The 25,871-nt window shown below is 41.3% G+C and overlaps 1 protein-coding gene across 7 annotated transcripts in view; it reads right to left on the minus strand.

Annotated features, from left to right (window-relative positions):
• dscamb (Down syndrome cell adhesion molecule b) overlaps window positions 1-25,871 on the minus strand; it is a 122,775-nt gene that overhangs the window by 11,033 nt on the left and 85,871 nt on the right. For 6 of the 7 annotated variants that reach the window (XM_053422776.1, XM_053422771.1, XM_053422773.1 and 3 more), the window contains exons 9-24: window positions 22,756-22,935; window positions 12,370-12,566; window positions 11,822-11,918; window positions 11,313-11,441; window positions 10,963-11,130; window positions 10,226-10,296; window positions 9,678-9,921; window positions 9,001-9,147; window positions 7,891-8,046; window positions 7,404-7,537; window positions 7,062-7,215; window positions 6,687-6,804; window positions 5,637-5,803; window positions 5,144-5,242; window positions 2,947-3,135; window positions 2,507-2,797 (exon numbers count right to left, since the gene is read on the minus strand). In XM_053422776.1, coding sequence (XP_053278751.1) covers window positions 2,507-2,797; window positions 2,947-3,135; window positions 5,144-5,242; window positions 5,637-5,803; window positions 6,687-6,804; window positions 7,062-7,215; window positions 7,404-7,537; window positions 7,891-8,046; window positions 9,001-9,147; window positions 9,678-9,921; window positions 10,226-10,296; window positions 10,963-11,130; window positions 11,313-11,441; window positions 11,822-11,918; window positions 12,370-12,566; window positions 22,756-22,935 — 2,541 coding nt within the window. Of the gene's footprint in view, window positions 1-2,506; window positions 2,798-2,946; window positions 3,136-5,143; window positions 5,243-5,636; window positions 5,804-6,686; window positions 6,805-7,061; window positions 7,216-7,397; window positions 7,538-7,890; window positions 8,047-9,000; window positions 9,148-9,677; window positions 9,922-10,225; window positions 10,297-10,962; window positions 11,131-11,312; window positions 11,442-11,821; window positions 11,919-12,369; window positions 12,567-22,755; window positions 22,936-25,871 lie in introns of all 7 variants that reach the window. The other variant, XM_053422769.1, reaches the window with a different exon arrangement.

A 25,871-nucleotide genomic window follows, 5' to 3' on the forward strand; every position in this document is an offset into this window, starting at 1 on the left:
CTTTATGCTTTATGTTTTAAAAAAAAATCGGTTCCAAAAGGCTCTACTGGCATGTAGGACCAAATAACAATGTGCAACACCTAAATAACAATGTAGAAAAACAATGATGCATATAAGTAAAGTTTTTTTTTTGTGTGTGTGATCAGGCTTTAGAACCATGTCTACAATTCCCATAACTATTTAAAAAGCAATTCTGACATTTGTAAAATCATTGTTAAGGTCCCTCTATTTATTATAACAATTATTATTATGATTGATATTATTGATTTTATAAGCTATCCATCCATCCATTTTCTGAACAAGGTCACAGGAGTCTCAAGCCCAATTTAACACATACTGGGTTGATCGCAGAGAGGGCCCACACATAAATTATGGACCAACAAAGCAATTTCAGGCTTTCTGTGGGATCTTAAAAAGCCATAAAAAGACTGAAATTGTATCATCTGAATTTTCATTTAACGCAACTATTTACGTTTTTAAAGAGAAACGTTTTGGTGGGATGTATGGTTTGTAATGTCTCTCTGTGTTGCATTTCTTACCAATGTTAGCACGCTGTAATAAAACTACAAACAAAAACAACATGGAAGCTATAACAAACACACTGGTCAGAATTTACCTGAATATGGTTGCCTACCCCCTCTGTCTGTAGATCATGAGATAACGTGCTGTTTCGAGGGTTATTCTCTACTAGGCTACTTTAACTTATCTTATTATGAGGAAGTATAAGTAATTATCAAGTTATTAAGTATCCATCATCTTTGACTTAGGTATTTTAATTGAATTTATTAAAGTCTTAAACATGTCTTAAACTGAAGCAACACTGAATCTAATCACTTCACCTGACCCGAAAACTTGCAAACACCACAAAGATGGCTCCCAGATGCTCAGTGCCAAAACCTAACCCAGCTTTTATTGATTCTTATGTTGTCAGCAGAAACAGGCTCTCTAACTGCTTTGGAATTTGTGGAAGTTCCCTCATGCCTGCCTTTTCATTACATTCAACATTAAAATATAATTTCATTTCCTCGGTCAGTAGAGTAGAAAAGCCCGTTGGGGCATTGGGTTTATAAGAGATTGGATATATGCTGTCTCCTGGGCTATAGAACCTCTGTCTAACTAACTGTACCATCCAAACACACACACACACACACACACACACACACACACACACACACACACACACACACACACACACACACACACGCACACGCACACGCACACACACTGACAGGCAGCTTACACGTCTCAGCAAAAACCCTTCAAAGGAAATTAATGAATAGTCTGGAGTGCAGAGCTCTCACCACCTCCTCTCCTCCTCTACAGCTTATATGTTTCCTTTGTGTGTGATTGACACACTCTGTAGCCTGTGGCAAATAAAGCAACATCATGGCCCGCGGAGAATCTCAAGTCCCAGTTTTCTCACTCAACTGAGCCGTCAGTATACGTGTCAATTTGTTCAAAGGCTTACACCACGGTATGATTTCAATAATCTTTAAGCTCATAATGTACTGTCAGCAGAACTGCTGACTAGCACTGGGAGCTTCAACACCGGTGTCCCAAGGTTTTGAAGTAAAGGGTGTGAGACTATTGTTGCTTTTGTTATTAGCAACATGCAAAGAGTACCACAATCTCAAGTTGTGGATAATTTCTCACTTCCACAGTTTTGTGATGTAAAAAAAACACATTTACTTCATTACTATACTTAAGTACATTTGTCATTTATCTGTACTTTACGTATGTGGCTTAATTTTAAGGTAATTTTCACTTTTACTCCACATGTATCAGCAAATATCTGGACTTTCTACTCTGCTACATTTTTACAATGCATTGTGTCACATGTTCACATGATCTGATCATGATCTGATCTGATCTGATCCAATCAGAGCGGGCAATTAACATTAGACCCCAACTCCTGCAGCAGCATAAGCAGAAGCACTGGTAAAGAAACACCTGAAGTAGAATTTAGAAGAAGCTCTGCCAAGATTTAGTCATTTGATACAAGTTATCCATGACCGTATTTAGAAGAGATATAGGAGTTTGTACTATTCTTGTATTAAACAAACTATGCAGTAAATGATGTAGCTGCATTTGGGAATAAGTTATACTCAACAAATATTTAAATTTTTTAGTTTATCTCAAAGCAGGCGCTTAATTACTTTTACTCATAGAAAGGTTATTGTGGTACTTTGAATTAATAATTTGTTTTTAATTCATTTGTACTCTTAAGTAAAGTGTTCGAAAATATCATCTTCCATTGGCCCTCTACTGAAACCCTGTGTCACAACACCTTGAATGAGATTGGACATAAAAGAACTCCGTACTTATGTCATTGGTCTTTACACTTGTTGGGGTCATGTTTGGCTACACTCTCAGTTTGAAGGGACAATTTTTACAAAATCAGTGTTATAATCATTCGCTCCTGATCCTGAACAATACTGTTCTACCCTGATCCCATGATTTTTGATATGTGTGCAGCTCTGAGGGAAACAGTTTCATCCAAACTCACTTCCGTCATCGTTGAGAGTAGCAAAGGTGTCCCTCTTCTCTGATGAGCCGGCGCTGTTTGTGACCTTCATCTGCAGCTCGTACCAGGTCGCCTCCTGCAGGTCGTACAGGATGTAGCTCTTGGTCAGTGATGTGCGCTGGGCCGTGGTCCAGGTGGGCGAGTCCACCGCTCGATACTCCAGTATGAAGGAGGTGATCGGACAGCCGCCGTTGTTCCAGCCGACCAGGTTGAGCCTGGCCCTGGTGGAGTTGATGCTGGTGAAGAGTTCATGTTCTTTGGCAAACTGGGGTTCTGAGGAAGAGGTCAACAGGAACGCTCAGGAACATGACTCCCAAATGTAGCTGCGCTGAATCACCTCACACAATATAATAAATCATTATTGCTGCACTGCATTGGGATTGTGTTATCACAATACAGGTCTCTAGTGTGTCACTTCCTACCTTTCCCATGGGTCTTAGCTTCGATGATCTCACTGATGCGCCCTGGTCCAACTGCATTCTGGGCCGTCAGGGTGAATTTGTACCAGGTGCCACACTTGAGGTTTTCCAGACGGTACGAACGCTCACTGGGACTGATGGGAAAACTGCCCCACTGCTCGCTGTTGTCTTCTGAATACTGCAGGATGTAGCCTGGGGAGGGGAACGGAGAGGGTGAGAGGAGAAAAACACGAGTGGAGGCAGATCCGAAAAGTAACTATTCATTATATGTGTTTCCTTTTGTTCAATGTGTTCGAATGAAAATTTATAAACAGAGCTCTGTAGAAATACAGAAAATCTATGCATTTATATCTGCACAATTTAGTCCTTAGCGGATATGAGACAACAGTTTGTCTCAAGATACACAGAAACACCCTGGTCATTTAGGATGTATTATGCACAACTCAATATACAGCAGAACTAAGCCAGCGTTGAGTCCCTTTTTAACTACAGCAGTTTTTTATATTTAAAAGTGATTAACAATGAGAGGAGAGCTGGTTCATTGATCTAATCAGAACAGGCATTAGACCCCCCCCCCCCCCCCCCCCGCAGCATCAGCACGGATTTGGAAGAGGCCACATATCATATTTCTGACTTTTAAATACCATTCTGATCAAAATCAGAGCGCTGGTAATGATGAGTGCAGATTATTTGTTTCCAAAATATTTATTCCAGTTCTGTAAGACTGCATTATCTGAATGTATAGTGTGAAATTGTCTGAAGAGCTAAAACCATCTCGTACAGCTCAAGTCAACCAACCAAGATGACAACTTAACGTTGAATAAACATTTTAAAAACTCTGACTTTCATTGAAATTCAGAGCTGAACAGTAGAAAAGTAACTCATTGAAATTAATCACACTCTTTTACAGCTGCTCACAACGTTACAGGCATTGGTTTTACTTATTAGTAATGAGCACAGTCTTTGACCCGTTGATGGCTCTTCATGAAATGCCAGGTATCCCTAAATTAAGATACCTTGCATTTCATGGCGGTTCATCTAATCTAGTTATAGTTATCTGGACAGAGTGTCGGAATGAGGGTTGGCACCAACCTCCACAGAGCAAGCTGCAAGCCTGGCTAAAAATAGTAAACCACAAGCTCTGGTGTGTGTGTGTGTGTGTGTGTGTGTGTGTGTGTGTGTGTGTGTGTGTGTTGATGGATGATGCTGTGAGCAGGGAAGACAAACAAATATCACAGAGAAGCCATCGTGGACAGCTTTAATAGTGACTACAACTCTTAGGACACCAGCCTCGGCCGTGATTGGAAGCAAAGATAAATCACCACAAATAGTCTGACTGTGATTGTGCTTCCTGCAAGATGGAGCACTTTAATCTTCCACTTAAACACACCTAATCTTCGCCTCTGCTTTTTAATCTGCCTTTTAGGAGCTGAATATTCGACCTCACCAGCGGATAATGAGAAACAGGCACAAGTGCAGGGATGTTAGCGTGAAGGAGGAGAAGACATTGGTTATAACAGGCATCTGAGGGGAGGTGATTGTTTCTATATGAAAGATAATGTATGTAGTTACATACATGTGCAGAGCATATTTGTGCAATTTTTTTTAATGTGTGTGCATGTTTTTCTTTGGTTGTGAGGACATTTTTTGGTTCAAAACCATGATTGTGCAAACATTTTGGCTGGTCCTCAGAACTGGTTGTATGGCTAAGACATGGTTACAGGGTATAAGTTAAAATCAGGTATACAGTATGTTATGGTTAGGTTAGAGTTAGGGCTAGGCATTTAGTTGTGATCATAGACTGTATATAAAGATAGAAAACACGTCTCCACTTCCTCCCACTATCCAGAAAAGAAGCTTAAACGAAGATTAAATACGAACCGTCGAATTTTGTTCATTTTGGGCATGAGTTAGTCATCATTAGTCAGCCTCAGCTGTCAATTATGACGTAAAGTTTCCCAGGCGGAGTTTATGACCTATACTGCAGCCAGCCTTTAGGGGGCGAGCGAGATGCTTAGGCTTCACTTTTGGTAGCTGTCATGTCGTCCATCTTTGTATACAGTTTATGGTTGTGATGTGTATTGTTGGGTTAAGAGGGTTAGGTAATGCATACAGATACATATGTTAATGAGTGTCCTCATAAGTAGACAAAGACAACTGTGTGTGTGTGTCACTGTGTGTGTCTGTCTGTCACTCTCACCTCTGATTGAACTCCCTCCGTTGTCTCCAGGTATCCATGACAATGTGATTGATGTGGTGGTGGTCTTGGTGACAGTGAGGCGAGGCTGGTCAGGAGGGACTGTGGACACGAGGACAAACAAAGATAGTATTTGTGTTAAATTGCCTCGATCTCCCAGCCCAGATTGAAAACCTCAGTTTTAAGAGTCAATATGGAACTTTCTTTCAGATCACGCTCTCGGCCAAACTGGCACGGCATTCTTTAATAGCTTTTGGACCACAGTGGAACTTTCTCTTGTGGAGTCAGAAAATGCAACATAATGAGTGTGTAGGGTCAATGGTTGGATTGGTCCTCTCAGCGAAGTTATCCATTTGCCATACTCTCTACAAAACATAATGACTTAATTACTCTTTCCTGAATTGAGACTTCTCTAAAATGTTTCTTTTCTGTTTTATTTTTGTCTTGTTGCATGATCTGCATCACTGTGCTTTGTCTCTTTGCTGCGACTACTTGCCTTGGACCTGTAGATTAAGTGTGATCTCATCTGACCCCCAGTTGTTGCTGGACACACAGCTGTAGTTTCCAGAATCCTCTGCTTTCACTGTGCGGATGAGGAAGCTGCCGTTGCCATGGACACTGCGACGGCCGTCCACCAGGACAGGGGTAGGAGTCCCATTGGTGCTGGAGGAAAGAAGTGAAAAGTAGCTTAGACACTTCTACAGATAACAAAATGCTGCATATTCAGAGAATCCCTGATAGTGTCATATTAGGGGAGAGCGGGGTAATATGGGACATTTTTTACAATTGCTTCCCTCTAGGCGAGCTAAACTGATATATCAGTAAAATTTACACATTTCCCATTAATTCAGGATGTTTTCTAGCAATGGAAATGATCAGAATGTCTTTAGGACAAAGGGCAGTGAAAATATGATTGTTTTTAAAAAAGTGGTCTTGTGTCCCACTTTACCCCGTAGCTGGGGTAAAGTGGGACACACTTCTGCGAGGGGTGTTTGGCCCCAGGTTGTCTTCCTGGTGTATAGTTTCTTGGCATGATGGCTTTTCCAAAATGTTTATGACATTAAAAATAAAACATATATAATGTAATATAACACTAGAATATGTTTAAGATTAAACTTAACTTGTGCTTCATGGTGGGGTAAAGTGAGACACTGTCCCACTTTACCCCACAGCATTTGTCCCACTTTACCCCGAAGCCACAATTTTAGAAAAACAACATCTCTTATCAATTCAGGCTAATCTTCAGCTGGCATCAATCACATGGTTTTATATGTTGGAAGTTCACCAACATGTATGATATAATTTTTTCTACCTGAATCAATTTGTTTTGACACAACATTTTTGTGAAAAAACATACTTTCCACAGCACCTGCACCAACTTATCATTCATTGCAAAGGGGGAATGGGAGGGGCTTTTAAACATAATAGTCACATGACCACAAATGTGTTCCGTTGCCTAGATACAGGGGGTGTTTCACATCACTTGATGTCCCACATTACCCCCCTCTCCCCTATATCTGTGCTGAGCAGCAGCAATTTCACTTACTTTCCCTTCAGCCACTTGATGGTAGGGGGAGGTTCTCCGACAGCCTTGCACGGCAGAATGATATCTTTCATCCAGGGAGTCGTCACTGTCCCATTGAAGGTCAGAATCCTGGCTGGAGCTAAAATCCACATAAACTTTATGAGTGGTCTGAATGGATGAAGCCTTATTGTTTTCAGATTTTGATCCCAAATTAGTTGTCATATTCATATTGTGCCCAATATCCCAATACAAAATCGTAATTTTAAAAAGAGGTTGTTTGTTTCATGAAGTTCTTAGATCCTCTAATGCCCAATTATGCTTTGAATGATGATCAACCGTAGAAAAGAATGTGAATATAAAAACGTATGAAAGGATACTGTTTGCCCGGCTGTTTACCTTTGGTCAGCGGCTCCACTATGATCTTCTCACTGTTGTTGCCATGACCGGCAGCAGTCACAGCCACCACCCAGATACTGTACTGTCTGTTCCGAGTCAAGTTTGGGATCCTGTAGAAATACGCATCTGGAGACGCCTCGAACTCACTCATCACCTGTAAAGTTTAAAGAGAGGAGAGATTAATGTACCATTGGGCAACAGCTTTGTCCCGAGAGTAAAGAATTCAGCTGTGAACAAAAAGGCAGGCATATTTTCAGCACATGAAAGTAACTTTATTATTAGTTATTAAGGATCCAAATCCCTGAAAACACCGACGATCTCATGGTATACAAATGCTAATACCATGGGATGCAGGTTCGAGCAGAAGACGATGTATTTCCTGATGATGCCGTTGAGTTTGAGTGGAGGCAGCCAGGAGACAAACACCACCGAGATGCTGGAGGCGGCAGCCTTCACCCCTGCTGGAGGACCGGGCACTGAGGAAGAAGAGATCACAGCAAGGTTCAGGAGATGTAGATAAACCTAAATATAGTATGTAGTTAATAATAGTAGAGGATAAAATAATTTTCACTGTCTTTAACATAGTGACAATGGGTGTTTTTCTATATTTTACATTGATTTGTTTGAGAAAGATTCATGGAACTTGATGCCAAAAATCTGAAGGGAACTGATTTTTATTATATTATAATATTATTCATATTAGGGTGTGGAATTCTGTGTAGATCCAGATCTAGTGAATTTAAATGAGGTTTCATAAGGGGACAGTCAGGCCTTGGTGAGAGCCATTCAAGTTAAAATGTCTTGACGTGTCTGATCATGTCTATCATACCATCCTCTTTGGTGCGCACGTAGATCTGTTCGCTGCGGACACCATCTCCAGCGTTGGTGAAGGCTAACACCTGGATGCTGTAATTAGTGTACTTCTCCAAGCCGTCCAGCTCCAGAGATGGTTGATTGGTCGTCACATTCCTGATATCTCCCAGCTCTGACACAAGAGACGAGATGCGTTAATAAGACTGGGTAACAAAAAAGATACACAGCGTGCTGGTTGGGTGCTGCTTGCTGCCATCTTTAAGACCATCTTAACACTAATACCAAGAATAGTTCATTCAGCATTGCAACATAATGAAAAAACATTTTCCCTGTGATTAAAGCTGGAATTTCCCAAATCTTATGTAATAAAATCAACCAAAATGTTCAGATTGTACAGTAAAGATAATGTATGTCGAGCATTCGGCTGCATGATGATGTTTCAGAGCAATAAAACGGGTATTAAAGGATTCTGCTCTTCACTTTTGCTCTGATTTCTGTTCTCATCTCCTCATCCTTCTTATGTCCTGTCACTCAGAGCTGAGGCAATGGGCCTGCCTTCACTTATTGCATTGTGAATTATTGATGGAGACACGCCACTGCAGGTTGGATCATTGCTTTATTGCAAGATAAGCATTCATGTGGAAAACACATGAGCCACCGATACCATCTGTGCAATACAGTAAATACCTTTTGTAAATGTGCATTAGAAAAAACACCAATCTAATGACAAGACTGGCTCAAATTATGTATGTTAATTATTTGATTACTATTAACTATCAATGCCAAAGAGACGTCGCAAATAATTTGCATTTGAAAATCTCCTCATCTGCATCTCATAAACAGGATAAATATAAAGGATATGAAAATGCAACCGAACTAATAACAATTAAGCTGTTGTTGTCATTTATTAATAAATATGTCGTTAATATCGGAAAAAAATTGAAAACATGATTTCAAGAAATAAGAAATATCTGACACATACCACTATTATATAATAGTAGCACATATATATTAGTTTAAGACATACCACAGCCTCCCCTAGTGAGAGAACCATCACAATCAGCAAATACAGCATTAACGACAGTCTGGTGACTTAAATGGTGATAGGGTGTGTGGATGTGAGTACCTCCATCGGGCAGGTTGGCCCAGAAGATGACTCTGTAGCCCTGCAGGTTTCCGTTGAGAGACTCTCTCGGCAGCGGAATCCAGGACAGTGAGATGACTTCTGGAGACTTGGCCACTGCCAGCACATTTTCAGGAGGCCGAGAAGGCACTGCCAGAGACAAGAGGGGGGGAAAGTGTTGGAGTAGAAGATCTATAGACATTTTTTTTTTGTGGCAATACCAGTAATTGTCGAAAAATTCACTCCCCAAAATGTTAAAACATCCTTAAATTAAATATAATCAAGTTATGAAATTATTATAACTCCCTACATAACTTACTAACAAGGTTTAAACTTCTGGTGTTTTTAATGAATCAGTTGAATTTAGTTCTGTCAAATATTAAAAAAATAATAAGCATTATTTCATTACAATGACACAAAATAATGTTTAGGCAAGATAATATTAAGCAGTTATTCATGTGATGTAGTTCAAAACATGTCCAGCAGATGGCAGCCTTTTCACAACAATATGAAGCCCTTGCATCTGTACCAGGGTGGGAAGGCCATGCAGTAAATCAGTTCTTTATAAAAACTCTTACAGCAGGTGGATCATATGGAAAACACAGGGTTACTTCAAGCTTGAATAAATAGACTATATATAGGTGTTATATATCCAGTATTAAATCACATGTGCTACTTACCATCCTCCAGAGTTTTGATGACCACCTGCTGTGACGACGGCCCGGTGCCCGCCCTGTTTGCAGCCTGCACCACCACACTGTACTGAGTGAACTTCTTCAGGTTGTCCAGCAGGATGCTCTCCGTGGTGTCTCCTGTCGTGTCCAGGCTGATGATGGTGAACTGGTGGTTGCCGCCTGGGCTGTACTCCCTGTAGCCCACCTGGTAGCCGCGGATCACGCCGTTCTGCAGGTGTTTATTTGGAGGCTGTCAAATGAGAAAATGGTTAGATGACCATAGCCCAAACACATACGGTTGCCCTAATGCTTAATATCATCATCATGTTGAATCCGCTGCTTATTTTTTTATTATCTAAAATGAAAATCCCCAATGTCTTACACATATGTAAATACAATGAAGTAAACAGCAATATCTGATAGCATTAGTAGCTGCAAAATTTTAATGTAAAAGTCCAAATGCTGTTTTTGAAATTAATACAAAACCCTGCCTGAGGGTTATATACACCATGAAATTAACCCTTAGTTCCTAATATGATCTATGTGGACTGTACCTTCCAGGAGACTCTGATGCTCTGCGGGGACGTGGACTCCAGTATGACCTCTTGTGGTGGGCCGTCAGGAGCTGTTAACGAAGCCCATCACTCATCATTACTGCATGTTACTGTTAAAAGTGGATGTTCTGCCATAGAAAGATTGTTACATCTTATCTAGTTCCGTTTCACTAGATGGTGCTGTTGAGTTAAGAATGCATTTTCATACACTGAAGTTTCTACCTTAACAATAAGAAGAAACATGCAACATCATCAACTTAAACCTTTGTAATGTGACTGATGATATATGTTTTACTTAATCTGAAGTTTATGACTTTATTTCAGCGATGACTCCGCTAAAATGGTTCTTATTAATGTGCTGTCTATGACTGAGGGGGGATCATTACGAGCAATAGAATTAAGACTAAAAGCGAGAGTGACCTGATCTGTTTGCCCTGATATAAAAGATGATGATCTCAATTTAAACTATCATAAAATCATTAAGTGAAAGTGGACTCAACAGGTTTGAGAGCCAGGAGGCATGGACACTATATCTGAGGAGTTCACGCCAAAACAAGACTCGGTCAAAGTATAAATTCTAAATATTAAAATAAATTGTGGTCATAATTTTATATAGCATCGAAGCTAAAATTAACAGTATAAAATATTGTGATTGAGAGATAGTGGAGTTTTGTTTTCAGGAAAATGTATTTCATCTGCACCACAGTTTGTTAACTGACTAAGTTGAATTAACTAACCTGCTTCATCAGTAGTTATGGTGAGCTCGTTGCTAGGATTACTGTTGCCGATTATGTTCTTGGCGACCATGCGGATGTTGTAAGTGGAGGACGGGTGCAGGTCGATGATGGTGGCCTGGTTGAGCTGCGGTGACACGTCTTTGGTTACCTGGGCTGAAAGCCAAGAAGCTAGAAGAAACAGAGGGAGAAAGAGAGAGAGAGAGAGAGAGAGAGAGAGAGAGAGAGAGAGAGAGAGAGAGAGAGAGAGAGAGAGAGAGAGGTTGGATGGAGTGTCAGAGATGGATTACAACGTTTATGCATTTGTTGTTGACTATGTCGCTTGAACTTGCGCTCGGTGTACTCATGCCAACCTGATTTGTTCTTGCACTCAATATCATATCCTGTGATGGGGCTGTTCCCGTCAAAACCCATCGTCCAGCGCAGAGCTATGGTTCGATCCCTAACCTCCCGGATCTCCACCTCTGGAGGGTCGGGCGGCTCTGATGCAACATGTAAACACAGCCGAGAGTGAGAGAGGCAGAAAAACACAGTGGAAGAGAGAGAGAGAGAGAGAGAGAGAGAGAGAGAGAGAGAGAGAGAGATAGAGAGGGGTATTGTGAAGTGCAGAGTCCTGAAATAGAACTGGACGGCAGGCAGACCAGACTGATGTATTGGTTTCATTCTGTCTGTGATTTCCCCAGTGAGGCATTGGGTTTGACTACAGAGAGTGATGACACCATGTGGCTATAAAGTTAGTAAATTATTGAATTACGCAACAAATTACGAAATCTTTTCAACTTCCTGGGGGAATTTAGTCTTTCTCTTAACATGTCCTTTCCCAACCTGAGCTGTAGTGGGTGTGAGGTGTGGCGGAGCTCACCTTGCACCGTCAGCTGTATGATGCCCCGGTCCTCGCCGAACGAGTTGATGGCATGACAGGAGAAGAAGCCGGAGTCCTCACGAACTGTAGGCATAATCTACACAGACACACACACCACATTCAAAGCTATCAGGTGGTCGGAGAGTTCTACTATCAGTGTAAAAATGATAATCTAAAGTTACATTTCATCTTGAGCGGTTTTTCAAAAGTGGAGGAGGAGCAGTGTGCTCAACTTCTTCAGAGGGAGAGAAACCTCCACCCTAAACCATGTGGGACACTTAACTACTCAATTATCTCAAGGCACATATTCCTTATCCTGCATTACACATGTACTCATTCATGCTGTGTTTTAATCAGCATTAAATTGAACTGGAAGGTAGCTCTTTAATATTTCATGCTCCACTTGAATCCACTTGTGAATGTGAATTTCAGCAAGAATTTCCTCTGCCCTTCCTCTCTGCTTCCCATCTGTCTGAATAGATTAAAACCACTGTAAAAAAATTAGATTCACGGTAGCGTTTGATTTATGGTGAAAGTTGAGCACCCACCACCAGCGTGGAAATGACTTCGTCAGCCACTTCTTTGACGGTGACCACGTATCGGCTGGTCTCGGGGTTGATGATGCGTTCCTCTTTCTCCCAGCGCACCATGATGGGCTTCTCTCCATGAGCGATGCAGCTCATCTTCTTCTCCTCGCCATGCGTGGCCAGGGTGGTGTTGGGGTAGGAGGTGATCATGGCCGGGACTGGATGGAGGAGACAGACAGGCCAAAATGGCAAGAGAGTAGCAAGAGGGAGAAAGAAAGAGAATAGACAATGATATCAGTTGAAATAGATATTTCATCGATTTTCTGATTGTGGTGGCTTCTGATTGTGGATTATGATTACCACTACATTGCTTAGATATATAATATGCCTACTCATACATACTATCATTATTGGCAATACATCTAACATAACATATTGTCATTGCTGCTCCCCTCATCTCTGAGGTTGCACCTTGTTAAGCCCTATGAGGTAAATTGAGATTTGTGAATATGGCCTATACAAATAAAATTTGAACATTTAGGTTTTTATAAGGCTGTATGTGCTACTGTAAATTTGCTTTATATCTTTATATCTTTTCTGAATAAAAAAAGGAGAAAGAAAAACATAGTTATATCAGTTAAAATGAATCCATTTATGCACACATGCTGCTAAATATATCAGTAGAATGATATCAAAAATAACATTTTCCGGAGCTACTTACTATTCTTTAAAAATAAATGGTTTTTACTGCGCCAGTTCTTTTTTTGGTTCAAAATTAACACATTCTTTTACTTCTCATCTTATACTGAGTAAGACGCCTTCTCTCCTTTTTCTCTGACAATTATAATAACTATTCAACACTCCAGGGACCATCGTGAACGTCATGTTTGACACTCCTCGTCTCCTGTGATGCTGTGAGATAGAAGAGGAGCCCTTCAGGTAGAAGCCTGCTTTGATAATACCAGAAAGCAGAATAACGTGTTGCTTTCTGAGGATGAGGCGGAGGAAACGGAGAAGAAAGTGGTGACTCCTGACTGAACTCCCATCGGTCTGAGCGTGGAGCCGGTCTGGCTCTCTGCTGTAACCACACACCAGGCTCATTAGCAACACATTTAGCCCCTGTGTGTGTGTGTGTGTGTGTGCGTGTGTGTGTGTGTGTCTGTGTGTGTGTGTGCGCGTGTGTGTGCGTTGTTCAGCAGAATGACTTGTTGAGAACGTCTCTCACCCAGACTACTCAGTCTGTACTCACACTCACACCATTCTCTTACTCACACTTTCTTTCATTGTGTCCTTTTCTCTCTACTTGGATGAATCCGACTCCTGATTGTCACACAGAGACGTTCAGGTGCTATTCACAGTGTAATGATCTTTAAAGTGTGAAGCCCCCAAATTGGATTATATCATATTAACTCCAGCTAGCTCTGAGCAGAGTGAATCAATATGCTAATCTGTGTCAGTGTGGACATGCAGGACACAGAGTTACACTGCAGGTAAAACTATTTGCTCTAAGTTTTGTGATCCTACAATCGAATTTGTGAGATCGAAGTATTATGATAATCCATTCAAAACTCCATATAGAAAATGCCACTTCAATCTGCTGTGTCTTAGAAAGAATTACAGTTGTGTTATTTTATTCCAGGCAGTTACGCACGTAGCTACTCAACTGATTTCCATTGAGTGGTGCATCACCTGCGGAACAACCAGTACAATTTTGGTGCAGAGGGATTTATTTTCTGGCATGGTTGGATGTTAGCCTTGGTGGCAGTGTGTGCTCTCCGATTGCCCCCTTAGTTCTGTATTTATTTATCTATTAAATGTCCGATGAGACTGAAAACATCTTTTGATATTTCCCATGATTTTCCCATTGTCTGTCAGATGATTCATGTTGAGCATGTACAGTGTATAGTGAAGCTACTGCGTGGTGAATGTAAATCAAAACAATCAGCTGAAAGACACTCAGGTGGTTCTCTGTGAAGTTACATTACACACAGCAGTTGCATTATTTATATGAAAATATTGATCTGAGCAGCTTTAAAGTGTTGCACATTTTCTGTGGAGTGGCTGATTGACTTATCATTTACATTAGACAGAGCAGTTTTCAGGACCACATGCTGTATCTACTGTAGAGTTTACAGGCTTGTAGTGAATGTACTGTGTCTCTGAAAATGGCAGCTACATGTGGCAGGTACAGGTGGAGCAGTGGTAGGAGGCCTCCTCTTACCTGGAGAAGAGTCACTGTGTGAGCTGGAGTCGCTGTGTGTGTGTGTGCATGTCTGTACACTCCTGAATAATGTGTCTGCGTGGATGTGTTTTACTCGGAGTGCATATGTATGAAAGTGTGTGCATGAGAGCGGCGGTGTCTGGGAGAGCTAAGTGGGCGAGCACAGAGAGCAGAGAAGACTTGTGCTCATGACACATCTCAGCCACACTACACGACGGAGAAGAGAGAGAGAGCATGTACCCCTGCAGCGCTAACTATGATCCCTCTCTCTCTCCCTCTCTCTCTCTCCTCAGGCTCCCACCAGGACAGTGATGATTTAATGATGAGCGAGAGAGAGAGAGAGAGAGAGACCACTTTGATTATTCATACACAGCAGACAAGTCCGCTGGCCACGCTGGTGTGTCACACAGGCACACTCACATCCCAACGCACAAAGGACAACGCACACATTGCGGATTTAAAAATACACAAATACCTACAGATATAAAGATACTGTAGAAATACTGACAGGGTGAGAAAGAGTCATGGGGATACACATGCACAAGAATTGTAAACACTCTTCCACACACATACACAAACTGTGTTCCTCTGAGTCAAACAATATTTGTAGATACCTTTATGATAATTTGTTTTGGCTTAACAAAGACCACATTCAGGTACTCAGAGGGCCAGGAAGGTTGGACAATCGCGAGTCAATTACTGACAATTAAAGTCAAGTATTTGAAATCATAACTAATATTATACTCTACTTGTGTGTGTGGTGGTTTTGCCATGGCAGTGTGCTAATCGTGCTGATGTGTTAAATCACGCCCGTTCTGTCGTGTGGAAACTGCTTCAGATTATCTCTTTGCTCTTTTATCATTTATTATTTCACTGATGCAGTACAAATATGTCATTACATTGTATGGCTACACTTCTTTTTTAAGGCTGATATATAGTTGGGAATTAAAACAAGACTTCGGGTATTTTCACACCCAATGTTAATGTCTTTAGCTGGGTCTCATTTCAGGGGCTGCATGCTTAGAAGGACCCGGTCTACACAGCATCCTTTGGTGGCTGCGTCTGCCAAAACGAAATGAGACAGAGATGAATTTTTCGGAGATTTTCGCTTTGCTTGCTCTTTGAAAGCGCTATGAATCATGGGACATGGGCCGGGAAGGATCCACCTGATGGAGCCTCCATCGCTTTGGGGTGGAAGGACACATTTGCTGTGAATCACAGCCTTTGTTACATTGTTTGATCCAGTTAGTTTTTGTTTCACATTTTTAAGTCCTGTCATCATCACCTATTTGGGATGTGTCTACCTCTAAATGACATTGATTGGTTTGGAGATGACATGAGGCAGCGAATAGTAGTTTTCTGTTTGAATGAAGAAAATGAATGAACCAGTTCATTTTGTTATTTTGGATGCCACTGTAATATAGTTATGTTATTACTACCAACATCAACAACTTCAGGCACAGCACTCAACACTTTGATTGCGCCGAATTAACATCCTTGTTTTTCAAACATTATATCGTCGGAGGTAAAGTTTGCAAACAATCCTCTGAGACTGTGCAACTCCCTTTATGGAGAAACTAGCAACACTTTGGGCTTCTGCTTCTTTTACTTCCTCTATTTTTACCGCTGTTTTAACTTCTAGCAGTTGGTCTATCCCAAAAGGTGTCAACACATTTTGGTCCATTGGTTCACCCCTTGGTCTGAGGCAACTTCATTTTGGTTCACACTGAACTGAAAAGCCTGAAGTCCGGAACAAACAAGGTAAGTGTGTAAGCACCGATAGAGTGTCCAATCATACTAGAAGCTCCATCATGCAGTACTTGGTCACAAGGTCATTACAAGGTGACACGAGAGAAGTCAAAGATTAACAAAGTCGGGAGGGTTTATCATTTGGGAACCACAACAATCCATCCAGCACAGATACTGCATATGTCTTTATGCCGCTTCCAGTTTATCTGTCATCTTTGATTGCTGCATCAGTGGTGCACTGATTTGTACACTGTAAATTAAAATCAAGAGAGTAAATGAGCACACACACACAAACACAAATGCCTCTCACCCCCCACACACAAATAAACACAAACACAGATTCCTTCAGCATGTTTCTGTCTCTTTCTTCTTCACAGCACATCTTCCTCTTTAAAGCACCCAACAAAAATCAAAAGGGGGAGCTAATGCATTGGGTTTGCGTGCACATAGGCCTCTGTTTGTGTGTGTGTGTGCGTTTCCCTCAACCCCCACCCACCCCCGACACGATGGAACGTGTCAGACTTGGGACTGCCGACGTTTAAACCTCATTTCTTATTCACTCGCAGCCCATCCCTCTCCCTCGCTCCCCACACCATCATCCCCTTTCCCACTGCCCCCGCGCAGGAAATCGCTGATTTATTTTGCATAGCAACTATGAATTTTAAGTGAGTCCTATTAAAAGAGTCTCCTCAGCTCCTTCTCTAAATGTTATTGCTGCTTAACAGGGGCTATTTTCTCTATTTAAATCCGAGGCCTTGGCAGTGTAAGTTAACATTGATGAAGCCTGTGAGTGCTAATTGAAAGAAAAAAGACAGAAAGAAAGAAAGGGCGCTAAATGACGACATACAAGGCTACGTGTGTGTGTCTGTGTGTGTGTTTGTGAATGGCTCTGTATGAAATCATGTGTGCATGAGAAGATTTGTCATTGCAAGTTTTTAAACATGAGCACATGTTTGTCTGCGTGGGTGTGTTGATGCATCAGAGTAAATTTTGAGTCAATCTGCATGTGGCCTTGAATGTTTGTGTGTGTGTGTGTATGTGTTTTTAGTGTGTACCTACTTTAGTGAATCGAGCATGTGACAGAGACTGCAGTATCTACAGTGTGCTATACAATCTTCTCCGATCTTGGTCGTGCTACAGTTACTGAGCTGAGGTGAGGCTATACTCGCTTTCCCCTCATCTAATCTCTATGCAACCACCGTGCGGAGTGAGGCCTCAGGCTAAACCTATTCTTTTTGATAGGCCATAATTGCTCGGTTGATGTATATTTTTTAATATCCAGTGATATTACAGGGGCCGGGTAATAAAACACAAGCGGGAAGAGGAGAAAAAGTGTGAGTGGAAAGAGGGGAGACAAGGGATAAAAAAAGAAAGCTGAGAGGGGGTAAGGGGGAGGGAGGGGTGGGGGGAACAAAGGCAGCAGAGAAGAAAGAGGGAGGTATGGGGGGATGAATGTGGGGTAAGAAAGACAGCATTGAAGGAAGCTGCGCTCTTACATCTTCAGACGGGAAATGATGCATGTTCAAACTATAGGACCACCATTGGAGATAGAACTGAAATTTCTTAACTTCAAATTACGTTGGTGGTGGAGGGGTCTTAGAACGTGTGAAAGGAGGTAGGGATGTTAGAAAATAGTGGATTCATTGATCAGGGAGAAATCTTACAAACTAACCCTATTCAAGCCTGAGCAAAGGAGGGGAGGCAACCGAGTTGTTACTGGGGTTAACAATGATAACCGTAACCGATTTAACTCTTCAATTTTAGTTTTACAATTCTAAAACGACTCCTCGATTTCAGACAGGTTGACAGAGGCAGTTTTTCATTTCTACTTCCATCAATGATGCCATCTACAATTGCAGACAGATTTGAGCAGTGCCAATGTTTAATGGCTGAATCCAATAACTGTGTTTAATTCAGCACCTGCATCCTTCGGAGGTTGCATTTGAAGACAACAAGGCTGTTCCACTTCTAAGGCTCCTTTAAATGTGGCCAACAAATGCTTCCTTTCAGACCCAAGCAATGGAGGCTCGTATGAGTGGATCAGTCTTGGGCGAACTTATTCCAAGATTTATTCATTCAAAAAGACAATGGTGGCGGCAAGCGACAAGAAGCCCAACGCCTCCACTTTTAAATTTATGGTTCAGGCTTCAAACAAACAGCTAATGGGAGTAATTTTTAGATTGCTATACTTTGTAACGTTTAACACATTACAAAGAGCACTAAAAAGGATTTTGCTATCATATAAGTTAAACAATTATTTTATCACTTTTACTAGGATTTTTATAGAGGACTAACAGCCGAGCCTGCACAGAAAAACATTGTAGACTAATGCATATTGATTTAAAATATATTGTGTATTTCTCTAATATTCATATGGGATTAAAACTAATTAAAAAAATGTATTTCGACTGTTAATGATCTGTAAATGTACGCTTTGTTGTGGCAATGGGGGATTTAGACAATGGTGGGGACACACACAGCTGCCAGCACATGAGCAAGGGTATAAAAGGAAACAAATAATGTGTCATTTATCTTTTTAATCTTTCAAAAACAAGGACAAGCAGAGAGTGCAAATAAAGCAGAGAAATATGCCGACTGCTCTTCCCTTGAGCCACTTCGAACGCTTCTAATTGAAGTATTGACGGATTTAAATGAGGCAGAAATGCACTCAAGAGTTCCAGAAACGCATAACACCCACACACACACACACACACACACACACACACACACACACACACACACACACACACACACACACACACACACACACACACACACACACACACACACACACACACACACACACACACACACTCACACACACACCATGCAAGCAGAATGTACACAATGCACCGTGCAGAGATTCACAAATGTAGACAGAGAGGGGGCTGCAAACGCAAATTATATACAGACAATAAAATAATAACAAACATACTTTTTGTTTAAAAATAAGGAGATATGTGTAATTATACACAAACATTGAGCATTGAGCTTGAAGGTGTTAGTGAACACGAGCACAGTTATAGTCTCCCTTTTTCAAACCACTCATGCGGGTAAGTACACTTATCCAGAAGCATCTTGAGTGCACGACTACAATTTGGGGTTTAAAGGGCATGAAATGTTATATCTGTTGATGAGTGACAAGCAGCTGAGCCCGCACGTAATGACTGAGCAGCCAATGGCAGCAGAGAAACGACAGACAGCACAGAGTATTATCACAGACCCAAAGAACTTTTTCCAGTAATGTGACGACTTAATAATTATTGTAGCTGTGAACACTAACCCGTCAATTATCTCTGAATTAATGACTTAGATGGAAGAGTAAAGATCTGTGTATTAATGCTGAAAATATTACTAGACTAGAATCTGAAAACTGCATACCTCCACCAAGGCCCAAGTCCACTTAAATTATGCCAAGCTGCACTAAATCTTACACACTTATACATATAGGTCCCATAAACGACTTTTTTCATCAATATCAATGAATAATTCCCTGGGAAATATGGTGAAAATGTATAAACATGCTCTATCTGGCAATATTGGGAAATTGTAGATCCATGATCTGGATCCGCACCAACATCTAGAGGGGGTTTGTCCTTGACCCATAGCACATCCTTCAACCAAGTTTTGTGATAATCCACCTCAAAGTTTTTGTGTAACGCAGCTAAATAACAATATAAAAATACGCTAATGAAAACAAAACCTTGGCAGAGGTAGTAACAGTATTCTTAAATACTGTATGTTGTCTGCATGAGGGAACAAAAACATAAATATTTCTTGATTTTATAACTTAGCTCGTGCTCTTTTGCAAGGCATTAACACGTTTGACCTGTATTGCAGAAATAATGCAGGAATTAAACTGAATCCTTATTTTTTCACCAAACTACCAGGGCTGGAGTTTTAGGCTGTGATCTATTCTTTCAAATGTGTATCTGTTTATTTCCTGAGAGGATTCAGAGGGGTTAGAAGAGGTGGCTCAGTGCTGGGCTGCCAGGATTATTCAATAGTTGAATGTGTTTTGTAATTTGTATTTTGGCGATTCTTTCTGCAGTAGGAACAGATATCACATGGAGATGGCAATTTACGTTGAGCAATAAACTATAGTTATTGATTGAACAGACATGAATTTTTTGACTTTGATTAGTATGTACCATCATGTTCAACTTGTGCTGAGAAAAAATTATTTGTATGAAAACTAAGTCATAATTCATGAAATTACTCAAAAGAAATGTAAATTCATCTTAAGAGGAAGAACACGTCTTGGACATAAATATTAAAAGCTGTAAATAATGTTACAGTTCATCTTAATGAAACTACGAGTTATGTGAAGTGAACTTACATTATTCACAACCGAAGCTGACGAAATTCCCTTTGATAGAGTTAGAGGAGAACATGAAACTGAAGCCTGAAGCAACGGCAGGGTGCCTACACTGGGTCATCTCTCTCTCTCTCTCTCTCTCTCACTCTCTCTCCCTCTCTCTCAAACACACACACACACACACACACACACACACACACACACAAACACACACACACACACACACACACACACACACACACACACACACACACACACACACACACACACACACACACACACACACACACACACAAACACACACACTCCTTAACTTTGGTAGATAATATGAGTGGGCAATTAAGACCAATGAATCCGAAACTAAGTATATATATTATTTACTACTGTTTCCCTTAAATACCACAGTGACCACATAGACACACTGTGTAGGGAGGAAATTGGGGGCTGTATTATCGCTCCGTGCTGATTGGATTACTGCTCTATATCATCTCACCTAACTTGTTTATGGTCGGCCATCTCTTTGACTCTGAAAGACTCATATTGATATAATGGAGTCCAGTAGATACAGCACGGGCATATCATGGACAAATGCAGCCCCAATTTATTACCAAAATTGTTCTCTATATGACACAAGATACTGTATACGTGGAGTTCGATGTGCTACTAGAGTCGTCTGTGGCGGCAGCCGCAATGTTTGTTCTCTGCTTGGTAGAAAATGGAGGCAAAAAAAAGGTTAGTACAGCCATAGGTCAACTCGCTGCATAGCAACTGTGCTACAGTCAGTAAACTGACCTATGAAAATAGAGAGAGAGCGTGATCGTCTCTGTGCGTGCTGCTGTAGCACTGACAGCCTCACACAGAGGCAGCCCTCAGCCTTGTACACTGCGGGTCTTAATTACGGTGACAAATGAATATTCATGACAAGCCAGCTGATATTAATGCTAAAAAAGACAAAAGGATATATGTAGAAGAAGTCTTAAAGATATTTTTCATGCAGCCCTTCCCCAGACACATCAGGGTTAGATGAGGAACTTTAAGGATCCAATCAGATTCAGATTCTATATTGAAATTCCACATGTGTGACATGTAACTCTATTTATGTTCTGATCTATGCAACAGTGACATATTGTCTCTGGTCCTGCCCTAAGTTACAAAAACAGAAAAGGGTTCAATGTCATGACACTATTTTATTTTACTTTATCACTTTATTCATTATTTTATTATTTCTTCTTGATAACTTGTGCTGAGCTGTTCTCTGATGATTACTAAACCTTAGATTGCTGTCATTAATTTATACTTTTCTTATTGTAAAATAAATCTATAAACAGTTACACACAACATGTTTTCATTCTTGTGTTTTACTATCAGACTTTGGGGCTGGTGAGGAGAAGAGGAGAGAGACAGAGAGAGGGCTGCCCATCAGCAGGCCTCCTTGTGCTCCAGTTTGATAACAGCAGCGAAGGGAAAATAAGCCCCACTTGTGTCTGAGCACCATGAAAATGAGGAGCCACTCTTAGGTCTATAGGGAAGCTACATGCTAATGCAGACTGAAATCAGGCCTGTGTTTGGGGAAACACTGAACGCAGCAGTGGGAAGAGCAAACATGCGGCAGGAACAGCTGTCTGCATACAGATGTGTTCATTAAGAAAAATGCTCAATAACTCCTGGTCCTTTTAGTGATACTGTGAGCACGGACATTAGCCTCCACTATTTCAACAGATGTACCGAGGGATTGTTTCCTTTCATCTAATGATCTTTTGATTAAAATCTGTTTTCAAATTTACCTCATGTCGAGTCGGATCGTGACCCTCTTAATGCTTTGCTTAGCGTCTTTGGCCAGAGAGGGCTTGCTTCGGATGGATTATAACCAGGATCTGTTAAACTCTGACTCTGTTTGTTTCCTCATTTGCACAGCGTGTCTATTGATACAGCCGATCTGCATCACTCCCTATTTTTCATTTTCTTTATCAAATAAATGTTAATCTACTTTAAGAGAAGCTCTCTGTAACTCCCGGCAGATAAGAATCCTATTTTTAACATCTACTTGTTGTTGCACCAACACACACATTAAAATACACATTGATTGCGGCCCATCAGCTGTTATCGACGCGTCTCTTACTTTTGACGGTGAGGTACATGGACTTGCTGACATCAGCTCCCACATCGTTGCTGACCTTACACAGGTAGAAGCCGTTGTCGTCCTCCAGCACGTGTTTGATCAGCAGCGAACCGTTGATCAGCAGCTGGATACGAGAGCCACTGTTTAGGAGGATGGGCTGAAACTGGGGGACACCCGCACCTGTTGTAAGAGAGAGACAGTGTAGAAACATTTTCAATTGTGAGCAATGAATAAATATTTAGGGTATAAATATTCTCCAACATTTTAAACACACCATAAAGTAGAAAGAAACATAGAAATATAAATGTATTTCTACATTTAGTCTGTGTAAAATTCAATAGAGAAAAATATATATGATGCTCAAACAACACAGCAGTGCAGTAAACTGACCTGCAGTGTTTCAATGTGTGTGTGCGTGTGTTTGACGTGCATTCATTGGGGTGTGCGTCTGTGTTTACAGATTTGGTGACAAAGCCTGTCAGATTTAGGGAGGATTGTAAACATGTTTCTTAACACCAAGCCTAAATCCTTAAAAGCCAAACAGCTGCTGAGCTGGGCGAAGCGGCCGCAGCTTCTGGTAACGATTCAGAAGTCAGAACGGACACCCTCGTGGCAGAAGATTGGTGCAGAGGAACAACACGCAGTAGGAGGGCAGGGAGGCCGTGCGGAGCTGCCGCCGTCCAGGGCTCGGCTCTGCCAGTGAGATTTGAAGATGTTCACTGCAGCAAGACTCTTTTTTCCTCGGTATCACCTCTCTGGGTTTATTCTTTGAATTTGTTATGGTCGAAAGGAACAGATCCGAAAAAACACATACAAAGATGGCCTCAAGTCACATTTTGATCTCTAAAGCTGATTTAAAACATGCACTGAACACAAGATAATCTCTTAAAATTATCTGGATTTTGTATCTATAAGACTGAGTGAATGTCGGGGTCAGTCAATCACTTCGGAGTTTCACCGGCTATCCCCTGAGTAAAAATTTCAACAGAGCTAATGTGATAAAACAGCAGGAGATCTCAGCAAGCAAGTGGGTTTGTTGAAGATGTTTCCGACATGACAGTTGAAAAACTGAAAAGAAAAAATATCCCAGGGTGAAGGACAGGTACCACAAACGTGGAAGGCGCGTACGAAGATTCGGAAGCAATGTGATTCAGTGATGTGGGCATACGCTGTTTCAATGTGCTGTTAACAAAGAATGATCTCAGCACTAGAATTCACATGTTATGTTCTGGCTCCTGAAAGGTAAACTCCAGAGAAAGTCAGAGTGCCAAAACAGGGTCAATGCCTAAAAGAATTAAGTCAAGGGCAGATTCATCCTGAAGGCATAGATTTTAGAGCAAGAACAGTGATGCTTATCTTAATCGTCCAAAATCTCATACGACTGACATTTGAAATCCATTACTGAAGCGTCATAGAAATAATTGAACTTGGCATCCATGAGACATTCTGTCTGTGTGTAATTAATATCTTTATAAATAATAGAAAATGACATAATCACTCTTAGTTAAACGATACAATATCTCAATTTGCAATGGCTGCTTAACTCTGCAGGAAATGTAACAGACATTGAATTCTAATGACGAGGTCTCCTCTTATCATAATGAAAACACTGTATTCCACCTCGCTCATGTAGTATTAAACACATGTGTGAACTGAGCCAGACGTTGCATTAGCTCGTGTTAAAGTTAGCGTGTAGAGATTAGGCCATTTAGTGAGCTGTGGGTTTTTGCTTTTTAATTAAAATGCAGTCAAGTGGCCATGGCCAGCGAAGGGTCAAGTGGTGACTTTGTTCCTGCTCCCCTGGCTCCGAGAAAGAGCGATGGAGAGGAAGGGGGATGTGTCCTCCTTGAATTATGGATTTTGCATATCCAAATAGTGCTAGTCATTATGCTAATAGCAGTTGACCTTTACTTACTGTTCCATATCTCCCAGCGACACTCATCTGGCTCTTAGCTACTTCAATTGCAGTAAAAGCATGCCAGACAGTCATTCTACGAAGAAACTCTACTCTGGCTTACAATAAATTAAGCGATAGCTTCCCAATCAACCCACCTGGGATACATTGGGTATGTGCCTGATACTCCAGAAACAGGAAACATGTAACACAGTAGAGGTGCATGGGTAAAAAAAGGTAGGTTGATAGGTAAAGCTAGACACACACAACAGAGCTTTGTTCAGCTATCCTAATTATGTATTTGCATTGACTTCCATTCATACTAGGACTTCCTAACCAAAACTTTACCCAACCTTATCCAGGATGTCAGGAATGATGCTGTACCTCATTAGTACTGGGATCTGGTCCTCATTAAGTTCTATGGTCCTGAGAAGGTCAGTATTTATGAGAATGAGTGAGTATGAGTACACACATGCACAAAATCACATGCATACACACAAACACACACTGCTCCACCTGACCTCGTCATACTGATCTGGATTTGTCAGACAGTGCTAATCAGGCATAAGGCCTGCTTGTCTACGCACACGCATGCACACATGCACAGACATAGACATGTGTGCTCGCACACACACGCATATGCACTGCACTCTGGTACACACAAATCCCATCAAAGAGCTAAAAAAAAGATCTGATTCTTTCAGTCCTTTGATCATGGCCAAGCACGTACACACAAAAACACACCCTCACGCACCACTCCTCATTGGTTGTTGTCCTTCTGTCAGTGAAGCTTTCAGCACTGGTTATATGGATGATGGAGCAAACACCTGGGGCCCCTCTTCATCTGCCCGGCTCAAGTGGCTGAACTCACCTGCTGCCTTCCTGCCTGTCTGTCTGCTCCGCTCTGTCTGCGCCATGTTTTTAGAGCAGATGGCTATGTGTGTGTGTGTGTGTGTGTGTGTGTGTGTGTGTGTGTACGTGTGTGCTCTACGTCTGTGCAGTCACAAAGGGTGTGTGTTCTGCTGTGGATGAGGCAAACTGAACCTAGTTACCTGCAAAAACAGTACCTACAGGTTAGGTTAGTACAGGTTAGCCGTTCAGCATATGTTACTGTGGGGATTTACCCCGATACGAAGTGAACGACCTCGTAGGACTGAAAACCCTGATATAGACCTGAGGTAACACGGATAACAGCAAATCCTGCTTTGTAGTACAGGCCTCA

This window comes from Pleuronectes platessa, chromosome 5 (assembly GCF_947347685.1).
Source record: "Pleuronectes platessa chromosome 5, fPlePla1.1, whole genome shotgun sequence".
Classification (NCBI taxonomy): domain Eukaryota; kingdom Metazoa; phylum Chordata; class Actinopteri; order Pleuronectiformes; family Pleuronectidae; genus Pleuronectes; species Pleuronectes platessa.